Below are 19,620 nucleotides of genomic sequence, written 5' to 3' on the forward strand. Positions count from 1 at the left end.
CACGGACGGCCGGAAGTAATCGCAAATTTAAACAGCCATCACAGCAACAATAAACGCAGACTTTCACTAGACGGGCTCTCTGATGATCCAACAATTTGTGAAAAAATAAGACAAATTCTCACAGAGGATTTCTTAAAGGTGAGATATGCACTCTGTTTGATGCAGTATTTTTCTGCTCCACGCCTCGCGCCACTCTTTCCATCACCGTCGATTTTGAGGCTGACTATTACCTGGAATACAATCTGGTCCATAGTCGTCGCGGTTGTTCAAGGCCTTAAATTTCACCAAACTGATCGTAATTTAGTCACAGTTGTTCATGCATTGTGCTTTTAGTATTTTTTAAAATAATTTGCAGATGTTTCAGACCTTAAATATGCAGCCAAAGAACACCAAATGATTATCATTTGCATGTTATTGTTAGCCGCCATTTCACTTGACGAGGAGTACATGTTCCCGCCGTTGTAGGATTGCAATCCAGGAAGTAGACATGGCCGTACAAAATTAAGTGTTTTATAACAACAGAGTAATGTAAAATTTAGTAACTGCTTTCTAAATAATATTTAAAAATATGCACATGTGTGTGCTATTTTAGTCTGCAGACTTAAGTGTTTATGTGGCCTATTTTTGTTCACTCCGCCTTTTTAAGCAGCAGTGTAATAATAATATTTTGCAGCCAAAATTTATTTTTCACTACTAATAACTTTTCTTCAATGGAAAATGTTTTTAATCTGTTTCAAGTGGATCAGTAAAACGTCTGACAGGTTCAAACATTAAATTCAGATAACGTGCAGATTTAAAATTAATATGTAATTAAGATTGGTATTAGTAATAAATAACCATAGTGACACACAAGTACTTAACTGCAAGTGATTAAGCACATAAGATAAAGACACAGATTTTGAAATGTTTTAGTGTTATTTTATTTTGTAAAGGCTGGCGTTCAGTTTTACATTATTTTAAAAAGCCTAAATTACCCTTTATTCTGTTGTAAAGTTCAATTGCATCAGATCTTAAACACACAGTTAATTTTTACTGTTTAAAATTTCAGTAAGACAAACATTTTGTTGTGTTACCAAGGCTCTTTAACATTATGATATTTTTTTGAGACATATTGTTATTTGGATATAGCAGTTTATCTTGGATTGCCAGAAATTGTAGCATCTGCTGGGTCATATTACAAGACTTTCTGGTTATTACATAAATTGGCCTGTTAGTTAAAACATGGGGTTAAGCTGTAGGTTTTTGTTTTTTGTTTTTTGTTTTTTAAATTAAAGAGCAAAAACCTTGCAATATGAATAATCCCTTTCATCTATTGACCATCCATTACCAAACTGTGGAAAAAATGTCCTTCACAACATCGAAGAGCACAAGGTGACATCATGAAATTTACCAGAAGTCCCAAACCTACAAAATATTCAATTTACTCTAATGTAAGACCAAAAAAAGCATCAAAAGCTTACATTTCAGAACCTGGAAACATCAAATGTTTCATTGATTTAATCACTTAATCATCTTATGAACTCATGGACCTTAAATAGAAACATTTCTCATTGTAACATTGCATAACTTTACTATTGTGCAATACTTAAGTCCTGTTCAATCACGCTTATCCCCAGTTATATAATCAAAACTGAATAGTTTAATGCACAGAATAAATTAAATATTAATTGTGTTTTTCAATGTCTAATTTACAGGTGCAAACCTTACAGAGGTGGTCTGAGCTGACGGCAGCAGTATGGAAGAAGAGATAAGTAAGGCTGAGACAGAACAAGGAGATGTGGCGAGCAATGAGGGAGAGCCTGCTGTAGAAGAACCCAACAACAGTCCAGTTAAAAGAGGAAGGGGGAGGCCGCAAGGCTCAAAGAAGCTGAAGGTTTGTGTTACAGACGTTAATCAAGAAGAGCCGGGTTCCGAAATTTCCAACGGTGGGCCCCCACAGACCCCGAGGAGAAGAGGACGTCCTAAACTAAAAAAAAACATAGAGCAGCAAGGAGCAGAAGTTGACCAAGATGTGCAAATTAAAGAGGCCGGTAATGAAGACGGCCCGACAACAGACCATGTTCCTAAGAAGAGAGGCAGGCCAAAAAAGTCTCTCAGCACAAGCACCTCAGAGAATGCTGAAGGCTTACCAAACGGTGGCTCTGATGCACCAAAAGGGAAAAGGGGTCGTCCAAAAGGATCTACGAAGCGCAAGGCAGAAAGTCTAACAGGTGAACAGAATGAAGGCAGTTCTGTAACACCTCAAAAACAAAGACGCTCCCTCGATAAGAAACCTAGGCTGGAGACGGAGGGGGGCAGTGAGGGGGACGAGGCAAATGGTACCCCCGTTATGAAGAGGAGAAGTCAGCCAAGAAAGTTGCAGGTGAATAACTCACAAGATACACCCAATGGCATCTTGGCAAAGTCTGGTAGAGGGAGAGGAAGGCCAAGAAAAAATGTACAACAGAAAGACATGGTTACAGATGGCTCCCAGTCAGTTAAGAGGGGAAGAGGGCGGCCTAAAGGCTCCCCAAACAAAAAACCCCCTGCATACAAGCTGCACGTTAAGATAGGCCGAACTCCAAGAAGCAAGCCCGGGAAAGGGAAGCGTGGTCGACCAAGACTACAACCAGCCAAAAGGGGAAGGCCAAGAAAGTACCCTCTACCGTCACCCGAGGAGCTGAAAAAGCCCAAAGTATGGAAGCCACTGGGAAGGCCGAGGAAATACCCACGCGCTGATACTCCAGAGGGCACTCCCACAACCCCTCGCAGAAGCCGTGGTCGGCCTCGCAAGTCAGAGTCCAAGAAAGGCGCTCACTTACGCAAGGGTCTGTCTGCCTCTACGTCCACACAACACACCCCCAATGTCGGATCCCCAAGGAAAAGGGGCCGTCCCCCAAGTGCTCAAAAAAGTGATGCTGGCACCCCAAGGAAAAGGGGCCGCCCTAAGGGTTCAGCCAAGAAAAGTAAAGTCAGAAGTGAAACACAGCTGGACAGCTCGCTCAACCATTCAAAAGCAACGGATGAGTCGTCTCCTGTTGCGGTGGAACAAGCAGGAGAGGTGGTAGAAGAGGAGATGGAGCATGATGGAGAGCTGGTAGAAGAGGAGGTTGAACAAGTAGAGGAAGAAGTCCAGCAAGAAGAAGAAGAGGAGGAGGTCGAGCAAGATACAGAGACGTCCATCGATCAGGATGCAAGCTTTGAAGTTAGTAACCAGGCTTGATGAACCATCCCGGTCTGACCAAAAAGTTGCTGTAGTAGTTGCTGTTTAAGTCATAGAAAACAATCTAAAAGCGGTTTTTAACATTTTGTCAGTCAGGTAGGATAGATATCAGCAGCTCTTCTGTTTCCCTGACTAACTTGTCCATCTTATTGTGTTTTTGTTTTGTTTGTTTTTTTGTTTTTTTGGGTTTTTTTTTTTTTTTATATAAAGTCCTTTATTTCTGTCATCTGAGTAAGCAGTAGTACTAATAATCTTTTACTAGAACTAGCATGTAGAGTTTATTATTATAGACTGATTGTTCTAGTTTTCATTTAGCTTTTAGATGTAGTGTTTGTCAGTTTAACTGTAACTGTAAAACAGTTGCTGGGGAATGACTTGGAAGAGGAGAAAAAAAGCCCAGACAAAAGAGACGGGAAAATAAAATTAAGACAAAAAAAGTACAATTATAGAGAGCCGAAGTCTTGACGACACATCTGGGCTAGCCTCTACTCCACTAGCCTCTGTAAATCAACACAATCTCTCATTCTTTCATCTGTCTCTGAGAAAAATTAAATGTTCCTGGGTTTACTTTTTATATTTTAGGACAAACTGAATACAGAGCAGAATACAGAGCTCTATCCCATTTTTTGAAAATGTAAAAGTTTTTCCCAACTCGCATGTATTATGAGATTGTGCTGCTAGCCGAAACACATTAGCTAACTGTCAAGTGTGGAATTGTATGATGGGTGGGGTTAGCTGGTGGCTAAATGTGTCGTCAGTATATTTTTACAGGAAGAGCGGAGGGGGATTTGAATGAGTAAATAATTATAATTGATGTGTGTTAACTTGTATTTAGTACTGGGCTAAACCAGGGCTCAACCATAGACTGTTTTTAAAAATGGATGACGCATCTCCACTTCCTCCCATCGTACAAAAGTGAAATCAAAATGTCCTGGATACCACAGCTGCCATCTTGCAGTGGTGAAATTATTTGAAACCAGAGTCTGCCCAGTAGTGACGTGTACGTTTTTTGACTTGTAAATTCAAATACTGTAATAATTTTTAAACGGCAAGGGCGAAACTGCAACAATGTATCGTGCAGTTTGCTGCAAGTTTGAAGGAAGGGTGGAAAAACTGGCTGTTTTTAATGATAATTAATTTTGTTATTTGATAACTGCCGAGATAACTTAACTCAAGCACACAGAATTACAACTTGATTTTTTTTGTTTGTTCATTGGTATCAAATTGTTAAAGTCTGCTTAATACAGAAATGCAGAATAAACAACAATATAAGAACCACACGTAGTCCTGTGGAGTGAGACCAGATTTTACATCATTTCTGTTTTTCCAAAACCCGGATGTTGCGGTTTCACTTCGGCTCTCTATGAAGAATCTGCGAGAAGAGCTTGAGTGCTTGCGAGATAAAACACGTCTAAATGATGTCATAAGTTTCTCAATGCCATTTCACTGTTTTATTGTGTCTTTATTTTTTTTTTTTTTTTTTTTTTTCTCTTAATTGCCAAAGCGTTGAATGTACCGTCAGTTACCGTTACTTCATTGAATGAGCTGTTCTGCTTTTAATGCATTCCTTGACAGCAGGAAAAGCTCAGCATCAAACACCCTCCCACCACTCACAGTCGCGAAGATTTCCTCCTCCGCTTATAACATTTACTTTTTAGTTTAAACTATTGCTATAGTTATTTTACTCAATTTTCTTAATGTCGACATGTAGCTGTGAATCCCTTTCTTTTTTGTTTTCTTTAACTTGGGACTGTCATGAACTTAAATTCAAGTGATCTGATTTCACAAACATTCATTTACTGTTTTTTGTGCTTGTTTTTTTGTTTTTTTTGTTTTTTTTAAGCACCTAGTGTTGAAATTGTGTGACATCATTATTACTTATATTAACATCTTAAGGGTTCTGGTCAAACAATTGAAGTTTCTAAATGCCAAATTGTGCTTCGGTGTGTCAAGTTATCAACATCAAAATTCAATCCGGCATTGTGACGTCAAATCATTTTAAGTGGACATATTTGGATTTTGTGTGTTTTGAAGAAAAAGTCAATAATTTGTGAGATTTTGCTCTTGAAATAAAATGTTGATCTTGCTGTTTTAATTTCCACTATGTGGTGTGACGTTTGGATCAGACTCAAGGTCCCTTTATGTCCTGTTAATTTCTTTATATTCAATTATCCATCTCCAGGCAGTTTACATAACCTAATGATGTAGGCGAACACATAGGCAGTAGTATTTCTCTGTTTATTGTAGTGACTGTGAGTATCAGCTCTGCCCTCACTGGCCCTGTTTGATAACCTGACTGATGCTATGTTGAGTCAGGCTAAAAGAAAGGTGTGTGTGTGTGTGTGTGTGTGTGTGTGTGTGTGTGTGTGTGTGTGTGTGTGTGTGTGTGTGTGTGTGTGTGTGTGTGTGTGTGTTGACTGATGAATCACTCTGATCTGGAAAACCTGTACAACTTGATCTGCTGTTTTGCTAACAAATACTGTGCTGGGAGCATTCGCATTATTTGTTATCACAATGACCAGTGTTTTTACTAAGATGCACTCACAACTGCAGACGGTATAATGTACTCTAAGTATCAAGGTTCCTACTTTATAATTAAACATCAACAAGATAAAGGAAAGTGCGGACTATCCCCCCCCCCCCCCCCCCCTTTTTTTTTAAACTTGCCTGAAAAAATCTGTTAATTAAGATAAGCTCTACAGATATATAACATTTCATTTTACTCATTAAAAAACAATTAGAGCTGTTTTGTTGTATCAGTCAGCTGTGGAGACAGTAAATGGATCCTTAGTCAATAACTCAGGCATTAAAAAAAAAAGAAATCCTACAAAGAAAGACAGAGTTTGGAGCCTGGGAAGTGCTCGGATACTTGAGAGCATAAATTGCTAATTTGAGAGGGTTAATTATTAAATGGAGATCAAATAAATGAATTTAATAGGCAGACAGTATTAAAAAGAGAGCATGTTCCTCCATCGACAGCTCGAATGATTAGATCAAGACATCAGTAATTATTAGGGAGCACAAACTATTAAATTACAACCACAAATTACTAATTAAGGACATGACTTATTAAATTAAGAGCAAAAATTATTAAATCAAAAGCACATGCTATTAAAGGTCCAGCGTGTACATTTTAGGATGTTGTTTTATTATTTTTATTTCTTTTTATCAATGTAACCAACAATCTGTTTTCTGTCACCTTGGAATGAGCCATTCATATCTAGCCTAAGCAGACGTCCTCTTCCGAGGAGCCAGCCAGCCCCAGAATGAGAAAACCATACAGTGGCTCTATATAGAACTTAAGACGGAAGTGACCGTTGGGACAAAAGGACTACAACGAGACGTCAAACTCGACGTTTGGTGACGTTTTCAGTGGGTGGAAATAGCATCAGAGTGACACCTCTTTACCGTTTCCTGCTCTCTGTGGATCAGACACCTGGAAACACCTGCCAGGTAACTTTTCACTGCACCTGTGAGGAACAAATTAAAACAGTGAGCGCGCTACTTTCACGCAAAGGTACGGACTGTTTCGGTGATGGGAGCGGAGTAACAACAGGTAGGTCCGCCATTAACGTTCAGTTTATTTTATCTGTGTCAGTATCATAAGACTGGGTCCTGAAGACAGAGTTGCGGAACAAGTTTTAGCTTCAGCCTGAAACTACATTCCTCCCTGGTCGGTGTCAGGCCTAATGAGCTGCACCTCGGTGTGTGTACAGGAGGGAGAAACCTTTGTAACACTTTACAGCAGACTCTACCACACAGCTGATAAACAAAGGCTGTTTTAAAGTGGAAAACTAAAGTAGGCTGTTGACAGCTCAGGCTCAAAGTGTTGCTCTCACAGAAAGGTTTCAGTGTTTGTATTGTACTGTGTGGCACTAATTTAGGCTTGGTTAAAACTGAAAAAGAAGGACCATAACAGTAAAGTAAGTTAAGTTGACAGAGGGAAATACAGTACATAATCTGATATTCACAGGGAAATAGAGTAGGCTGTACTCATGTTTTTAAACATGAAACCAGACTCAAAACGCTGATTAGACTTGACAGAGCCTGTTTTTAAAGCTTAAAATATATCTTACTTATCTTTGATTTTATTACAACCCCAGCAATGTTTTTATACCTTCATCTCACAGTCACACCACATTAACTTAACATTAAGGATATTTCAGGTGCTGGTGTCACAGCCTGCTGTTTGTAGTCAGACTGTGGCAGACAGGCAAAGTCCACACTGTTTCAGAGAGCAGGAATGCAGCCATGTTTAAATAGCTTGTATCCGGCGCTATGTCTGAAATGATTCAGTGTTTCCTGTTAATAATTGGCCAGGTAGAATAACCTTACATGGCACAGATAAGTCAAGTACAAGTGAATTTCAGATTTATTAGATTTTGGATCTCGTCTGGTGGAAGCATGGATTTAGTTGACAAGTATCACGCTCTTGTCAGTCCTGAATTGTAAAATACTTTCTCTGCAAATCTTTAAGAGGCTGCATGTTTTACAAATTGTTAACATTAGTTAACATTACAGTTTGGGGTGTCAGTTTTGGGGAGATGTTAATGTTGGTATTTTAAACTTAAAGGTGCATCATCTGGCCCAGGGGTTTGTGCAATAGGCATTTGTTTTTAACTCTTGTACTGTATGTACTTTGTGTAACTTTTTCCACAAGAATATAGGCTAATCTTATGTCTTTAATTTGTGTTTATTGTATGAATTGAATTGCAGTGCAGAGTCCAAGATGAATTCCCCCAAATTAGAATGAAAGTTAGTCAATAATTAAGTTATTTCTCAAGCAAAATACCAAAATTAGTTTGTCTTCTGTGTTAGTAAACTGAATGACAGTGCAAGCAGTTGCTCTCTAATGTAATGGAACTAGATGGCATTTTGCTCGTACCATGAAAGTACCATGAAAATACTTTTGAAAAACCAAACAACAGTGTCCCTGTCTGGAAATCATGACCAGAGGCCTGTACTACTAAGCAGGATTTGAAGTTAAGATAAGATATACTTTATTGATCCCCCAGGGGGGACATTCAGTATCACAGCAGCACAAGACAAAACCAAAGGACATTAATTAGAATAAGATTAAAGAGAAAATATAAAATATAAAAATTATAGATAATAATAGATAAATAAAAGATAAAATGAAATTGCTACATCAATAAAATTGCTACATCGAGGTAGCGAGGTAACTTCGGGGTAAAATCTGGGTTTTCAGTACTATAAAGCTGGTTCACTTTTTACTGTGATAAATCACCATGGCAACGTATGCTGAAGTGGAGTATTGGATCACAGCCTGTCAACACCCCAACCACTGACCAGTCAGATCACTGAAGAAAAAGTACCCATGAGCGAAAGTCTGGAGTGACAGGTAAAAAGAGTTCTTCATTGATCTAGGGCTCTTTTTCCACTGGTTTAAAACAGAGCTTCTAACAAACGGAGAGATCGTTTACAACATTAACCACGTGATTTTAGCAGGATTTGAAATGATTAAGTTTATTTTAGTCCACAGTGATGGTGCTGCTTCTTTTAAACTCTGACTCCATCACTGCAGCTCAAAATAACATGAGACACCTATGTGATGAGAACGAGGATATAACAGATTATATTTTATTAGTAAAATAATCCACACAATGTTAACTGGCTCCCGTTATTAAAAATGCCACATTTCGGTCATATCGACCTCATCAGTCGTTTAGTACTTTTCCGGTCTTTACTTCAGAAGCAGAAACAGTCTGGCATCACTTTAAGGTGTTTTATGTGACACATTAATCATCATCCAACTAAATAAGAAAAGTACTCTATGCTAATGTCACATAGGCGCATAGCTCCGTGATACGTGCACGTAATTTAAGTCTCAGATGACGGTGAATTTTTGGATAGTGTTTTTAATGTTTCTAGATTTTGCGTTTTAAGATTACAGATTGTCGATTACATCCTACGCCACTGACATTTTACTGTTTCACAGTCCCAGACATGCTCAGTACCATTTCATCTCACATGATATGAAGTAGCCTACTAGTGCCAGGTGAGCTAGCAGTAGATGCACGCTTCCTTCTGCATGATGATACGATTGGCGGGTGTAGTTAGTTCTGACATTAAACTGCTCACAACAAGGTCTGTGGATTATCGTGAGTAACAGAGTCATGATATCTGTAAAGAGACATTGCTGTTGAGTTTTTCAAATGTATGTTTTTAGCGCTTTGAGCACCACAAGCCAAGTGCCATCTAGTTACATTATAGTCGAGAGAAGGCAGACATCTCTACGGCCGATATCTATATAGACACTCTGCAACTCACACCAAAACAATCTAGACTGCTAAATAGCACTACAGGTAAGAGGAAAAGTATGCATTTTTGATTTTGGAGTGAACTGTGAACTTAAAATATGATTTGGGCTTTATTTTAACAGTAGTAAAAAGATGTATTTCTGTCATGTCCTTCACATAATTGGACATATTCAGTGCTGATATATCAACAACGCTTCTGATTTACTCTCACTGGATTTGTCTGACAGCTACAGAAACATGTACACACAGTGTTGGCCTGTGCAGGGGCAGGACAAGCCATATAGGGCAACGCACCCATGATAAACAGTGAACTTTGATTTCTTTCTTTTTTTTTGAAGCTGAAGGTGGAGCAGGACATTGTTTCAAACATGGTTGTAACTTTTTTTCTCCTCTTGCACAGAAGTCAACAAAGGTGACCAAAAATGACTTTCAGCAACTAGAAGAAGCTTTGCTAAAAGCCAGACTCTGGATATTGCAACGGGTATTGACTGAAAAGAGAGAAAACTGAATTTAAAAATGTCTGGACCAGGTGGTTTAGTCACAGATTTACCTGAAGAGGTGACACTTTCACCTACAGAGCCACAAATAGGAGGAAGTAAAAAGCCAGAAGAAAGCAACAGCATAGATAAAAGAAGTGAGGTTACAGATGAGGAAGAAGGAGAGGACTCGAGGGAGGAGGAGGAGGAGGAGGAGGAGGAGGAAGAAGAAGAAGTAGAAGTGACCAGCTCTGCACATCTGGAGCCGAGCACTCTGCCATGGCCTGGGGACAAAGACAAGAGGCCTCAGACAGACAACGATGGAGGAGTCTGGTCAGATAAAGGAGTTTCGGAGCCTGAAGAGAGGGACACGGGGATCAGTGGAGGAAGCCAGGACCTGTCAGAGGAGCGGAGCCAGGCAGAGAGCAACAGAAAGAGCAAGTGGAGGGAGAGTATGCCTGAGGGCGAGAAGTGGAGGGACGATGAGATGGAGGTGCAGCGGGATGATAAAAGGGATGGCTCACTGGCAGACGATGAAGAGGAGGAGGAGGATGACGACGAAGGAGAGATGAATTGGATCTCAGAGAAAGCTGCTCTGGGTTTCACTCCACATGTCATGATTGTGCGTCCGTCCAGCAAAGAGTTTCCTGAGGAGAGCAAGCTATACATAGACAAGGACATCGAGAAGGAGCCACAGATGGAGCCTGACTCAGCAGCACAGTTTTATCCAGAGTGGACAGAACAGGACGACAAGTACTGTGAGTATATATACACAGACTAGACTTTACTGCATCTCTGGACCCACGTTTATCAAGAATTACATAAAAAAACAAACATAGGAGTAAAAAGTTATTCGTCAAATAAGTCTAGTGCGCAGGATTTAGTGGCATCTAGTGGTGTGGTTGCTGAACTGGAACAAGCGTGTAGGAGAACTGCGGCGGCCAACACAAAATTGTGAATGGCCCTATCTAGAGCCAGTGTTTGATTTGTCCCTTCTGAGTTGCTTTAAAACAACATGGCAGACACGTGGACGAGGACCTGCTGGGTATGTAAATATAAACGGTTCATTCTTAGGTAACGAAAACACAATTCTTATTTTCAGGTGATTGTAAACTAATGGAAACATAGTAATGAATATTCAATTTCTGCCAATAGATGTCCCTAAATCATACAAACTAGACCTTTAAAGAGTCGTCACAGCATTGAGCATATGTTAACTTGAGCAGGAACAGCCAATCAGAGACTGATGTACACTTCATCTGCACATTGTCCAACAGGAAAAAAAAACACGTTTAATTTAACCGATGAAATTAACGGCAATCTAATATAACATCAAAGTGTAGAAATAGGGATTAAAAATGAATTCTTAAAGAGACAGCACCCCAAAAATTAAAAATACATATTTTTCATTTTACCTGTACTGGTATTTTTTTTTTAGATTGCTTTGTTGTGAGTTGCAGAATGTTGGAGATATCGTCCGTAGAGATGTCTGCCTTCACTTGAATATCATGGAACTAGATGGCACTCGGCTTGAAGCGCCCCAAAAAAACATTTGAAAAACTCAGCAGCAATGTCTCTTTCCAGCAATCATGACACAGTTATTCATGATAATCCGCAGAGCTTGTTGTGAGCAGTTTCATGTAGGAACTATTTTCTTTCCACTGAACTACACCTGCCAACCGTATCACCGCTCAGAAGGAAGCGTGCATCTACTCATGGACGAGAGACTCGTGGTTGTGATAGTGTGAGATTTAAACATAAATACTGTCCCCCTCGGCTGAGCTGAAACTAGCTCAGTGGTGCTAGGTGTGCTAGCTGTAAATGCACTCATCTTTCTGCACAGTGATACGGTTGGCAGGTGAAGTTGCATCGAAAGAAACTACCTCACCTAAGTCTAACAGCTGAAATACATGGGGTAGGGACGTGTCACGTTTTTTTTTTTTTTTTAGACTCCATCCCTGCAGCGTGTGATTACTGCCAGCTTCACTGTGTGTGAATTGAGTTTCGCCATGCGATAATGCAGCTGATTATGCAGGATTTGGAAGTGTTGGCTTTATTAAGTGGGGCTGAATTAATTAACTGGATTGTTTTAACAACGACAGGGTGCATCGATTTATGTTAATGTGAAATGTAAAAACACACACAAGGTTAATCTGCTGCTTCATCTTTAAACAGTTTGTAATCATTATTACACAGTTCTATGTTTGCATGCTCTGTGTTTTTACCTGTTTGAGCCACGCCAAGAAAAATAAATAGACCAGCCGCTTAAAATTAACATCAAGCAGCACGGTGCCTGCATTGGCAAGCATGGCGTCTGTGGTCAGTGTAGCAGCTTCAGTTGATTATAATGGACGCGGTGGTAACACCTGTGCGTTTTCTACTATGACAAGTGAAAATGTCTGCTGTCAAGTGTTTTTTGGGCATTTTATTGGTGAGACAGTAGAAATGAAGGGAGAGATAAAGGAATGACAAAGGTATCTGTTTCATCTCAAACCAGAGGTGTTGCAGCTCGTGATTGGTGCCTTAAACCCTCCAGACCACCCAAGTATCAGATTTCTTAAACCCCCTAATCCTTCTTTACTAACTGTTTAGTGATTTCCTGGCCAAATATCCTCTTTCAACGGATATCAAATCAAATTAAGGCCAGATTAAGTAAGATTATCATTAAGACAGATGCTCAAAAGCCACTCCGTCATTGTAATTCTAAATCCTGTTTTGTTCTTTTTGAGAAGAAGAAGGGAACATAATCTTCTTGTCTCCAAATGTGAGGAACATCAGAGCCCGCTGTGCTGTGGATTTTAAATAATTTAGTCCCTGCAGCCAGGCACAGATAAGATTTTAAGTATATTCTTAGGAGGGAGGGTTTTAAATGAATAATTATAATTTGATTAGCTGGTCACATATCAGATTGCTGTGTTTGTTTTAATCCAGGCAGTTTAAAGTGTTTTTCTGAAGCACATTTTCACTCAGTAAGTAAGTGTGTCACTGCGTTATGATCTTTTTTTCTCCTCAATCAGACATAATTACATGTCTTGAGATGAATCATGCTATGATTTCCGTCTCATCCTCTTTGTCTCGCTGTCACAGTGCTGTCCCAATACAGACAGAAATGAGGCACATTGTATTAAAATGACCCATTCTCCATCTTTAGACTTGTGTGAGCATCTGTGTAGTGAAAAACTGAGGCTGGCTCTGGCGACAGCGGCTGCAGGGATCCTCTTCCCTCTCCTGGTGTGGGGAGGTTATGCCCTCCTTCCCTTTGACTCACCACTGCTGCAGAGCACCCCCCTCAGGGTGGTGTACACTCTGCGCTGCTCCTTTTTCGCCATCATCCCCATCTTGCTTGGTAAGACCTCATGTTTTAGTTATTCATACATTGAAACACCTAATATAATCTAAAATGAACACTGTAAAACTTCCACAGAATAAAACCAGGTAATACTGACACTCGTCCCCCTGCAGGTGTGGTGGTGCAGGGCGTGGCCCGGCTGCGCTACAGCTCCCTGAAGCCCCTCTACCAGACTAAGCTGGTGAACAGAGAGGTGGCGGTGCACTGGCACTACATCAACGAATCGCTGGCCCTCTTCCTCTTCTACTTCCTACAGCTGGCTGTCATGGCAACATACATCAGCCAGGACCTGGTCAAACTGGTGCCACTTCTCACCATCATTTTTGTTTTTGGCAGGTATGTGTGCTCGCTGTTAACCTTTTAATGTTAAAGATCGAGATCAGGGAAGGGTGAATGGACAGATGATTCTAAGTGTTGGTTTGGTTATTACATGTTTGCAGGATTATACTTTAATAATACAGTTTATGGTTATTTCTACAAATTGATTTTTCCTTCCATTGACAGGTGCAACTAGTGTCAAAGAGATGTTCACTTGCAGAGGCAACAACTTACCAGACTTTGTCAGGTTAAATGAAAACAATAAATAAATAAAAAAAAAAATCAGACATTAAATATGTATGGCAGCAGCAAATGCCATAAGACACTAGTACAAATGGCAGGTATAAATAAAGAGGTGACACAAACAAATATTTGAAAGTTCCCATGGCTCGAGGAAATCTAGAAGGACGAAAAACAGTCATGGTAGTATTTTTAATAGTTATACAACACCACAAAACCGATGAGTCAAAGTTCCTTTACGAGGGAAAATATACAGACGGAGCTGGAATATACAGATCTACCTAGAATTTCCCGTCCAGCTGAAAGCCGTTCGGCTGCCAGCCGGCTGCCAGTCACCCAGCCACTGGTTTCCTGACCGGGTAAGTCTAGACTTAACTGTAGACGCACACAATCTCATTTCAGCCAAGGGCCAGCCAAGGACGGGGCAGGATCCCAGCGGGGATCTGTCATGGATCTGCTTGGGCCCCATCACGGAGGAATGGGAAATTCTAAGTGGCTGCATCTGTAGATATTCATATCATAATTGAAAAAAATATTTCTGTTTTTCAAAAGCCACTAATGTGACTGTCTGCAGTCAAACCAGCAGCTCTGCGAGGTTGTACTTTGAGGTAAATGCTAGCATTAGCATGCTAACATTCTCACAGCAACAATGATAAGATGCTGATGCTTTGCAGGTATAACGTCCACTATGATCATAATCCATGTTCAGTGTGTCAGCATGCTAACTAATGCTAATAAGCACTAAACACAAAGTGCAGTTGAGGCTGATGGAATTTTTTTTAGTACTCATTTAAAACAAGGCCTTTGTGATCCAAATCATAAATCTTTTTATAAACAAAGCTTTTTATGTGATGATGGCTATTTTAATTTTTAATTACACAACAGTGGATATTTCAAAATATTTTTAACTTTTAAGCACGTCCTCCCTAACATGACTGATACGCTGCTTGGTGCTATAATAAGTTTTAGTTGCACTTTGGCTCAGGAATGAAACGATCTGTGGGTCTTCGGAATATTGAAATAACTGTCTAGCTTGTGAAATCCTCCTGTTAACTTTGGCGAACTTTGATGTGGTTGAAACAGCCAAATGAATATCAGCGACACATACAGTGTTGTTTCCTGCTGAGAGCTCATGCTGGGTTTGTCAGTTAAATGAATGTGTGGGTCGAGGCGAAAAGAATTGTCCTTCTATACTTTAAGTTGTTCATACCATTGAGAATTACATTTCTCCTTCTCAGCATGACACTGCTAAGACACATCTTTACAACACACAGTGAGCTGATCAGGAAGTATTAATACAAATCCTCAGTTTAACCATACTGTCTACACCACTTGCTGTGTGGGAGCACTAGCTACTTCCTGTTATAACTTTGCATGCATGGCCACAGATCAAAGTTTCACAGAGTAGATGGACAGTTGCAGCAGTCATCTTTTCCGCTTATACATGTACTCGTTAAACTGAAGATGTGTTTTGAACCTGATGACTCATAAGGCTGCATGCCCAATTCATTTATTTACTCATGAGGTTAACAAAGTCTTTTCTTTTCCAGTTTGCATTTACACAGGATGAGATACTAAAGAAGCACTTCATCCCCCAAATGACCATTTGTGTAGCAGATACTCGCCCTTTGTTGCTTTGATATCATGAAGAAAACTTTGTTTCTTGTTTGCCTCCACAGTGAACAAAGAATCCAAAAACGGAGAACATTTTTTAAGAAATGGAGTCATAGGGGTCTGCAGTTAACAACAGCAGAACTACTGTATATCAAAACATCTGTTTACAAACCTCCACACAGCTTGTGCAGTGTAATTCAGTATAATTATAGTACGGTACTTCAGATTTAAATATTTTATTTAGTTACATACATTGGCAATCTAGTCCCAAAATCATCTTGGATACAGACTCATACACAGTATTCATCGTATTGCATTTAAATACAAACTTATGTTAATAATGTATATGACTTGAATAATCAGACTCTAAAAAAGTATTCTCAGGCAGAATCAAAAACATATTTAGGGAAAATTAGAACAAGTAAAAAAAGCATCTATTCATTTATCAGTGTAGATCCTTTGAGTCATGGAGCACTTGATATACAAACAGATGAAAGGTGTGAAGGAGCGAGGTCATCTAATGTTCATGCTGAAAGGGGAGAGTCTGTGTGTGGGCTGATTTGGGTGTCGATCAGATTTTTTTGTCATTATTTATCCAAATGAAGCTGATTATAAATAAATGTCAGAGAGAGACAATGGAGTAAATCCGTATTATGTGCCTCTAATCACTTATGTTATTTTCTGTGCTGCAGGCTGATCTACTGGCTCTGCCTCTCTCTGGACAGCAGCATCAGGGGTCTCGGCTTCGGCTTCTCCTTCTTCCCAATACTGGTCATGCTGGGCGTCAACCTGTACTACGTCTGCTCGTCGGTCGGACAAGGGGCGATTTTCGATGTGGAACCTCCCACGACAGCTCCTCCCAGGCAGCGCTGGTGGGGTTAAATGGTGACGACCAAAGAGGCGGTGAGGAGCTCAGAGACCAACAACTGCAAAACACTTTTTAATATCATGACACAAAAACGCTAAGCCAGATGGCGTGTCTTGTTCCTTCGGTGTCCTTTTAAAGTTGTAATCCTTCAGATTTCAGACCTGGTTGATTTGGCGACACCTGTGGTTGCCATGGTAACAACAACTGCTGTTTGTACTACAGCAAACACTCCTTTAGCAGCTATTTTTACTTTTAAATCAATAATTAGCCACTGTTTAAAAAAAAAAACACATGGTGTCAAAGATTTTGCGTTTCCTGTGGCTGTGTCACAATAAAAGCCACTGTGTGATTCTCCAGTTGAATGCTTTTAATTTGAAGCAGCAGCAGGAAGTGTCAAGTTTGCCTCAGCACATTGTGACTGTTCATCAGTGAGATGAAATCACATTGGATTACATACATGCATCATTACCCGTGAGTCCCTTGTGTTTATGAAGGCAGTCAGGGATGGCGGACCCCGCCACCACCCAAAAAATGTTAAGTGAAAATCTCAAGGATTATAACTTTAAGTGTTTGATCATTTCTTTTGCCTTTCTTAACAAAGAAATCAGTGACATGAAGCGGGTTGTGGGTTTATTTGTGAATTAAATTAAATGTATACATACATGAAGAAATCGAACAATATACACGTGCAAGTTAAGAGAGGAAGTTGAAAAAGTTTACATACAACAAAAAAGCTCTTATGTGTGTGCATATTAAAAAAAAGATGTGGTCTGAATGAGGCCTCTTTTTACAGCGCGTGTTATTAATTTCACTGAGCTTCCATCACGTGAGTTTGTGAGCAGGAAGTGTGTCGGCGTACAGCACACAGTGTTTGGATGTGATGCAGCAAAATGAAGACAGAAAAGTAAGACATGAAAAATGTACAGCCAAAAGTGAGTTGGATATCAGAAGTAAATGATAAAAATGTTTTATATGAGATTGAGTTCTGAAATTGTTTTATGAATTTTCCCGTTTTTATTTTGTCATCACACATCTAATACTAATGGTAGTCTTTTTATTTATAAGTGAGACTGTTGAATGCATCTTTGTTTTACTGATCAAAAGCTTTTCTTTGTTTATAACAGCTTTGTCAGGCTGTTTCCTTTCTTTCTTTTGAAGGAACTTTTTTAGTGTATGAGTGAAATTCAAACCAACATTTGGGATTTTGAATGAGTTCAATAAAGCAAAAACAAATGATACTCAACACTCTGCAGCAACTGATGATTCAGATCCAAATGACACTTCGCTGATGATCTCAGACAGAAACAAAAAACGTTATTTTATGAAAGTTGCAAATGTTGGTCCGCTCCGATCATGACTCATGAGGCAAGTTTCAACAAGATCATGAAGTCGGTGCCCAAATTTAAAACCTCAAAAAATGTGGCCAGTCTTGAACAACAACAAATGAAGGTAAACTGTTGTGAAGAAAAAAACTGCAATGTCATGGTCAAAGTTCAGATACGGAAAAACAGTCGTGTGAAATTGTCTGGGGAGGGATCCCAAGACTGCATTGTAGGTGGGTGATAAGTGGTGTCATAGACCAACGATGGTTGTTCCAGCTTGACGTAGATGGCTTCTTTTACTCCTTTTTCAAACCATCTTTTTTCTTTGGCCAAGATGGGCACATTGCTGTCCTCAAGAGTGTCCCTTCTCCTGTAGATGTAAGTGGACAGCTGAGTCTTGACCTGAGGAGCTGGCTCTCTTGTGTTTTGCCACATGCCTTTGGAGTGGTTGTTTTGTTTCCCCACTGTATGATTCTGTGCATTCCTGGCTGCACTGAACTGCATACACTACATTACTCTGCTTATGTCTGGGTGTTTTGTCCTTGGGGTGGACAGGTTTCTGTCTCAGTGTGTTACTGGGTTTAAAACCTCTAAAAGACCCAGAGCAGACAGAGAGGAAGAGACACAAAAACGAAGCATTGTCAGTCCTTGTGTCGCAGGAGAATCTTCAACAAACACCACATCCCTGTGCACTTTAAACCCAGTGGCCTATGACATCACTTATTACCCACCTTCAGTGCAGTCTTGGAGATCCCTCCCAAGAGGACTTCAGATCAGAGAGAGATGAGATCAATTAGATTTTATAAATATTTTTATGTGATACTGTACTATGACAATTTTTTTATAACATACTTTACTATGACATTTTCTACATTTTTTTATGACATGTTATACCAGAGGCTCTGGAGCCATATGCGACTCTTTAACCCCTCTCCTGTGGCTTTGGAAAAATAAAATCACATTCAAATGAATAACAGTTATTAATTTATATTTATACATTTTTGAAGGCCTCAAGGAATTCTTACTCTCCAGTTGTAAAAATGTGTAGCCTATGCACTTAGTAAAAAAAGTTTTAACATTTCATCAACTAAAATGAGCGTCATCTGTCTGCGGCCAGGCACCTTTTCCTCTAAATTGTGCCAAACCTCAGCAGCAGTGGGGAGTCTTGAGTGTCCCCTAGCTAGACTAGGAATGGATTCTGAATCCACGGAAGTAAAAGACTCGGAGGAAAATCAAGAATTTGTTAGCGGGTGGACAGATTTGTTTGCAGAGTTAAAATACCAAATAATCATAATTAGCCCACTACAAAGGAGCTATCTTGTGGTAAAACATATTTTTGAATGCTCATTTAGAACTACTTTTAATGTCAATAGGCTGATTTAGACTCACTATACTGTGATATTTTTATTACATTTTTATGACATACTATACTTAGATTTTTTTAATTTACATTTTTATGACATGGTATGACTTTTTTATTTTAACATTTCCATGAGATACTACACTATGACACTTTTTTGAATAGTTAACTATTACTTCATTACAATTTTACGAAATACCATACTCTGAAGTTTTTGTAACACTTCAAGTTAAATTTTAAATATACTATGGTCATCACTTACGACGTTTTTATAACTTATAACACTGACAGTTTTTAAATGGAATTTTAATGACACTAAATCAGGAAATCATTATTGCATAGTAAACTAAGACTTTTTATATGATATTTTTAATGTCATACTAAAGACTTAAAGGCTAAGTCTTCCTAAGCTTGAAAAGTTTTTGTCACATACAGCAAACATCTCACGATCCGCTATCTACATGTCCTCTGAATATGCTGTGAAAAAGTCCAGTCTCTGTAGGCAGCCCAGGCTCCGCAAATGGCAACAAAAATATTTCACTTCTGTTTTTGTTCAACAGTGTTATCAAACAGAGAGCTAGCTCGCCTTT

At 39.4% G+C, this 19,620-nt stretch overlaps 2 protein-coding genes across 4 annotated transcripts; both read left to right on the forward strand.

Moving 5' to 3' along the window:
- On the forward strand, positions 1–5,297 carry LOC125904518 (chromosomal protein D1-like). Its single transcript, XM_049601976.1, has 2 exons — positions 1–138; positions 1,695–5,297. Exon 2 carries the CDS (start codon positions 1,736–1,738, stop codon positions 3,200–3,202), a length of 1,467 nt encoding a protein of 488 aa, XP_049457933.1. The 5' UTR covers positions 1–138; positions 1,695–1,735; the 3' UTR covers positions 3,203–5,297.
- Positions 5,298–6,515: 1,218 nt separating this feature from the next.
- tmem79a (transmembrane protein 79a) lies at positions 6,516–17,591 on the forward strand. Of its 3 annotated transcripts, none has more exons than XM_049601979.1 (5): positions 6,516–6,655; positions 9,884–10,717; positions 13,111–13,305; positions 13,422–13,644; positions 16,173–17,591. In XM_049601979.1, exons 2-5 carry the CDS (start codon positions 10,000–10,002, stop codon positions 16,360–16,362), a joined length of 1,326 nt encoding a protein of 441 aa, XP_049457936.1. In that variant the 5' UTR covers positions 6,516–6,655; positions 9,884–9,999; the 3' UTR covers positions 16,363–17,591. The 3 variants fall into 3 exon arrangements, with proteins under 3 accessions (XP_049457936.1, XP_049457934.1, XP_049457935.1); XM_049601977.1 differs by having other exon boundaries at positions 6,579–6,758; XM_049601978.1 differs by having other exon boundaries at positions 6,579–6,758; positions 9,887–10,717.
- Positions 17,592–19,620: the final 2,029 nt, after the last annotated feature.

This window comes from Epinephelus fuscoguttatus, linkage group LG17 (assembly GCF_011397635.1).
Source record: "Epinephelus fuscoguttatus linkage group LG17, E.fuscoguttatus.final_Chr_v1".
Classification (NCBI taxonomy): domain Eukaryota; kingdom Metazoa; phylum Chordata; class Actinopteri; order Perciformes; family Serranidae; genus Epinephelus; species Epinephelus fuscoguttatus.

Excerpts from the sequence above, each read along its gene's own strand:
- LOC125904518 (XM_049601976.1), top strand. The coding sequence starts at position 1,736 with ATGGAAGAAGAGATAAGTAAGGCTGAGACAGAACAAGGAGATGTGGCG.
- tmem79a (XM_049601979.1), top strand. The coding sequence starts at position 10,000 with ATGTCTGGACCAGGTGGTTTAGTCACAGATTTACCTGAAGAGGTGACA. Across the intron at positions 10,718-13,110 it reads AGAACAGGACGACAAGTACT|ACTTGTGTGAGCATCTGTGT; the intron begins GTGAGTATATAT and ends CTCCATCTTTAG. Across the intron at positions 13,645-16,172 it reads ATCATTTTTGTTTTTGGCAG|GCTGATCTACTGGCTCTGCC; the intron begins GTATGTGTGCTC and ends TCTGTGCTGCAG.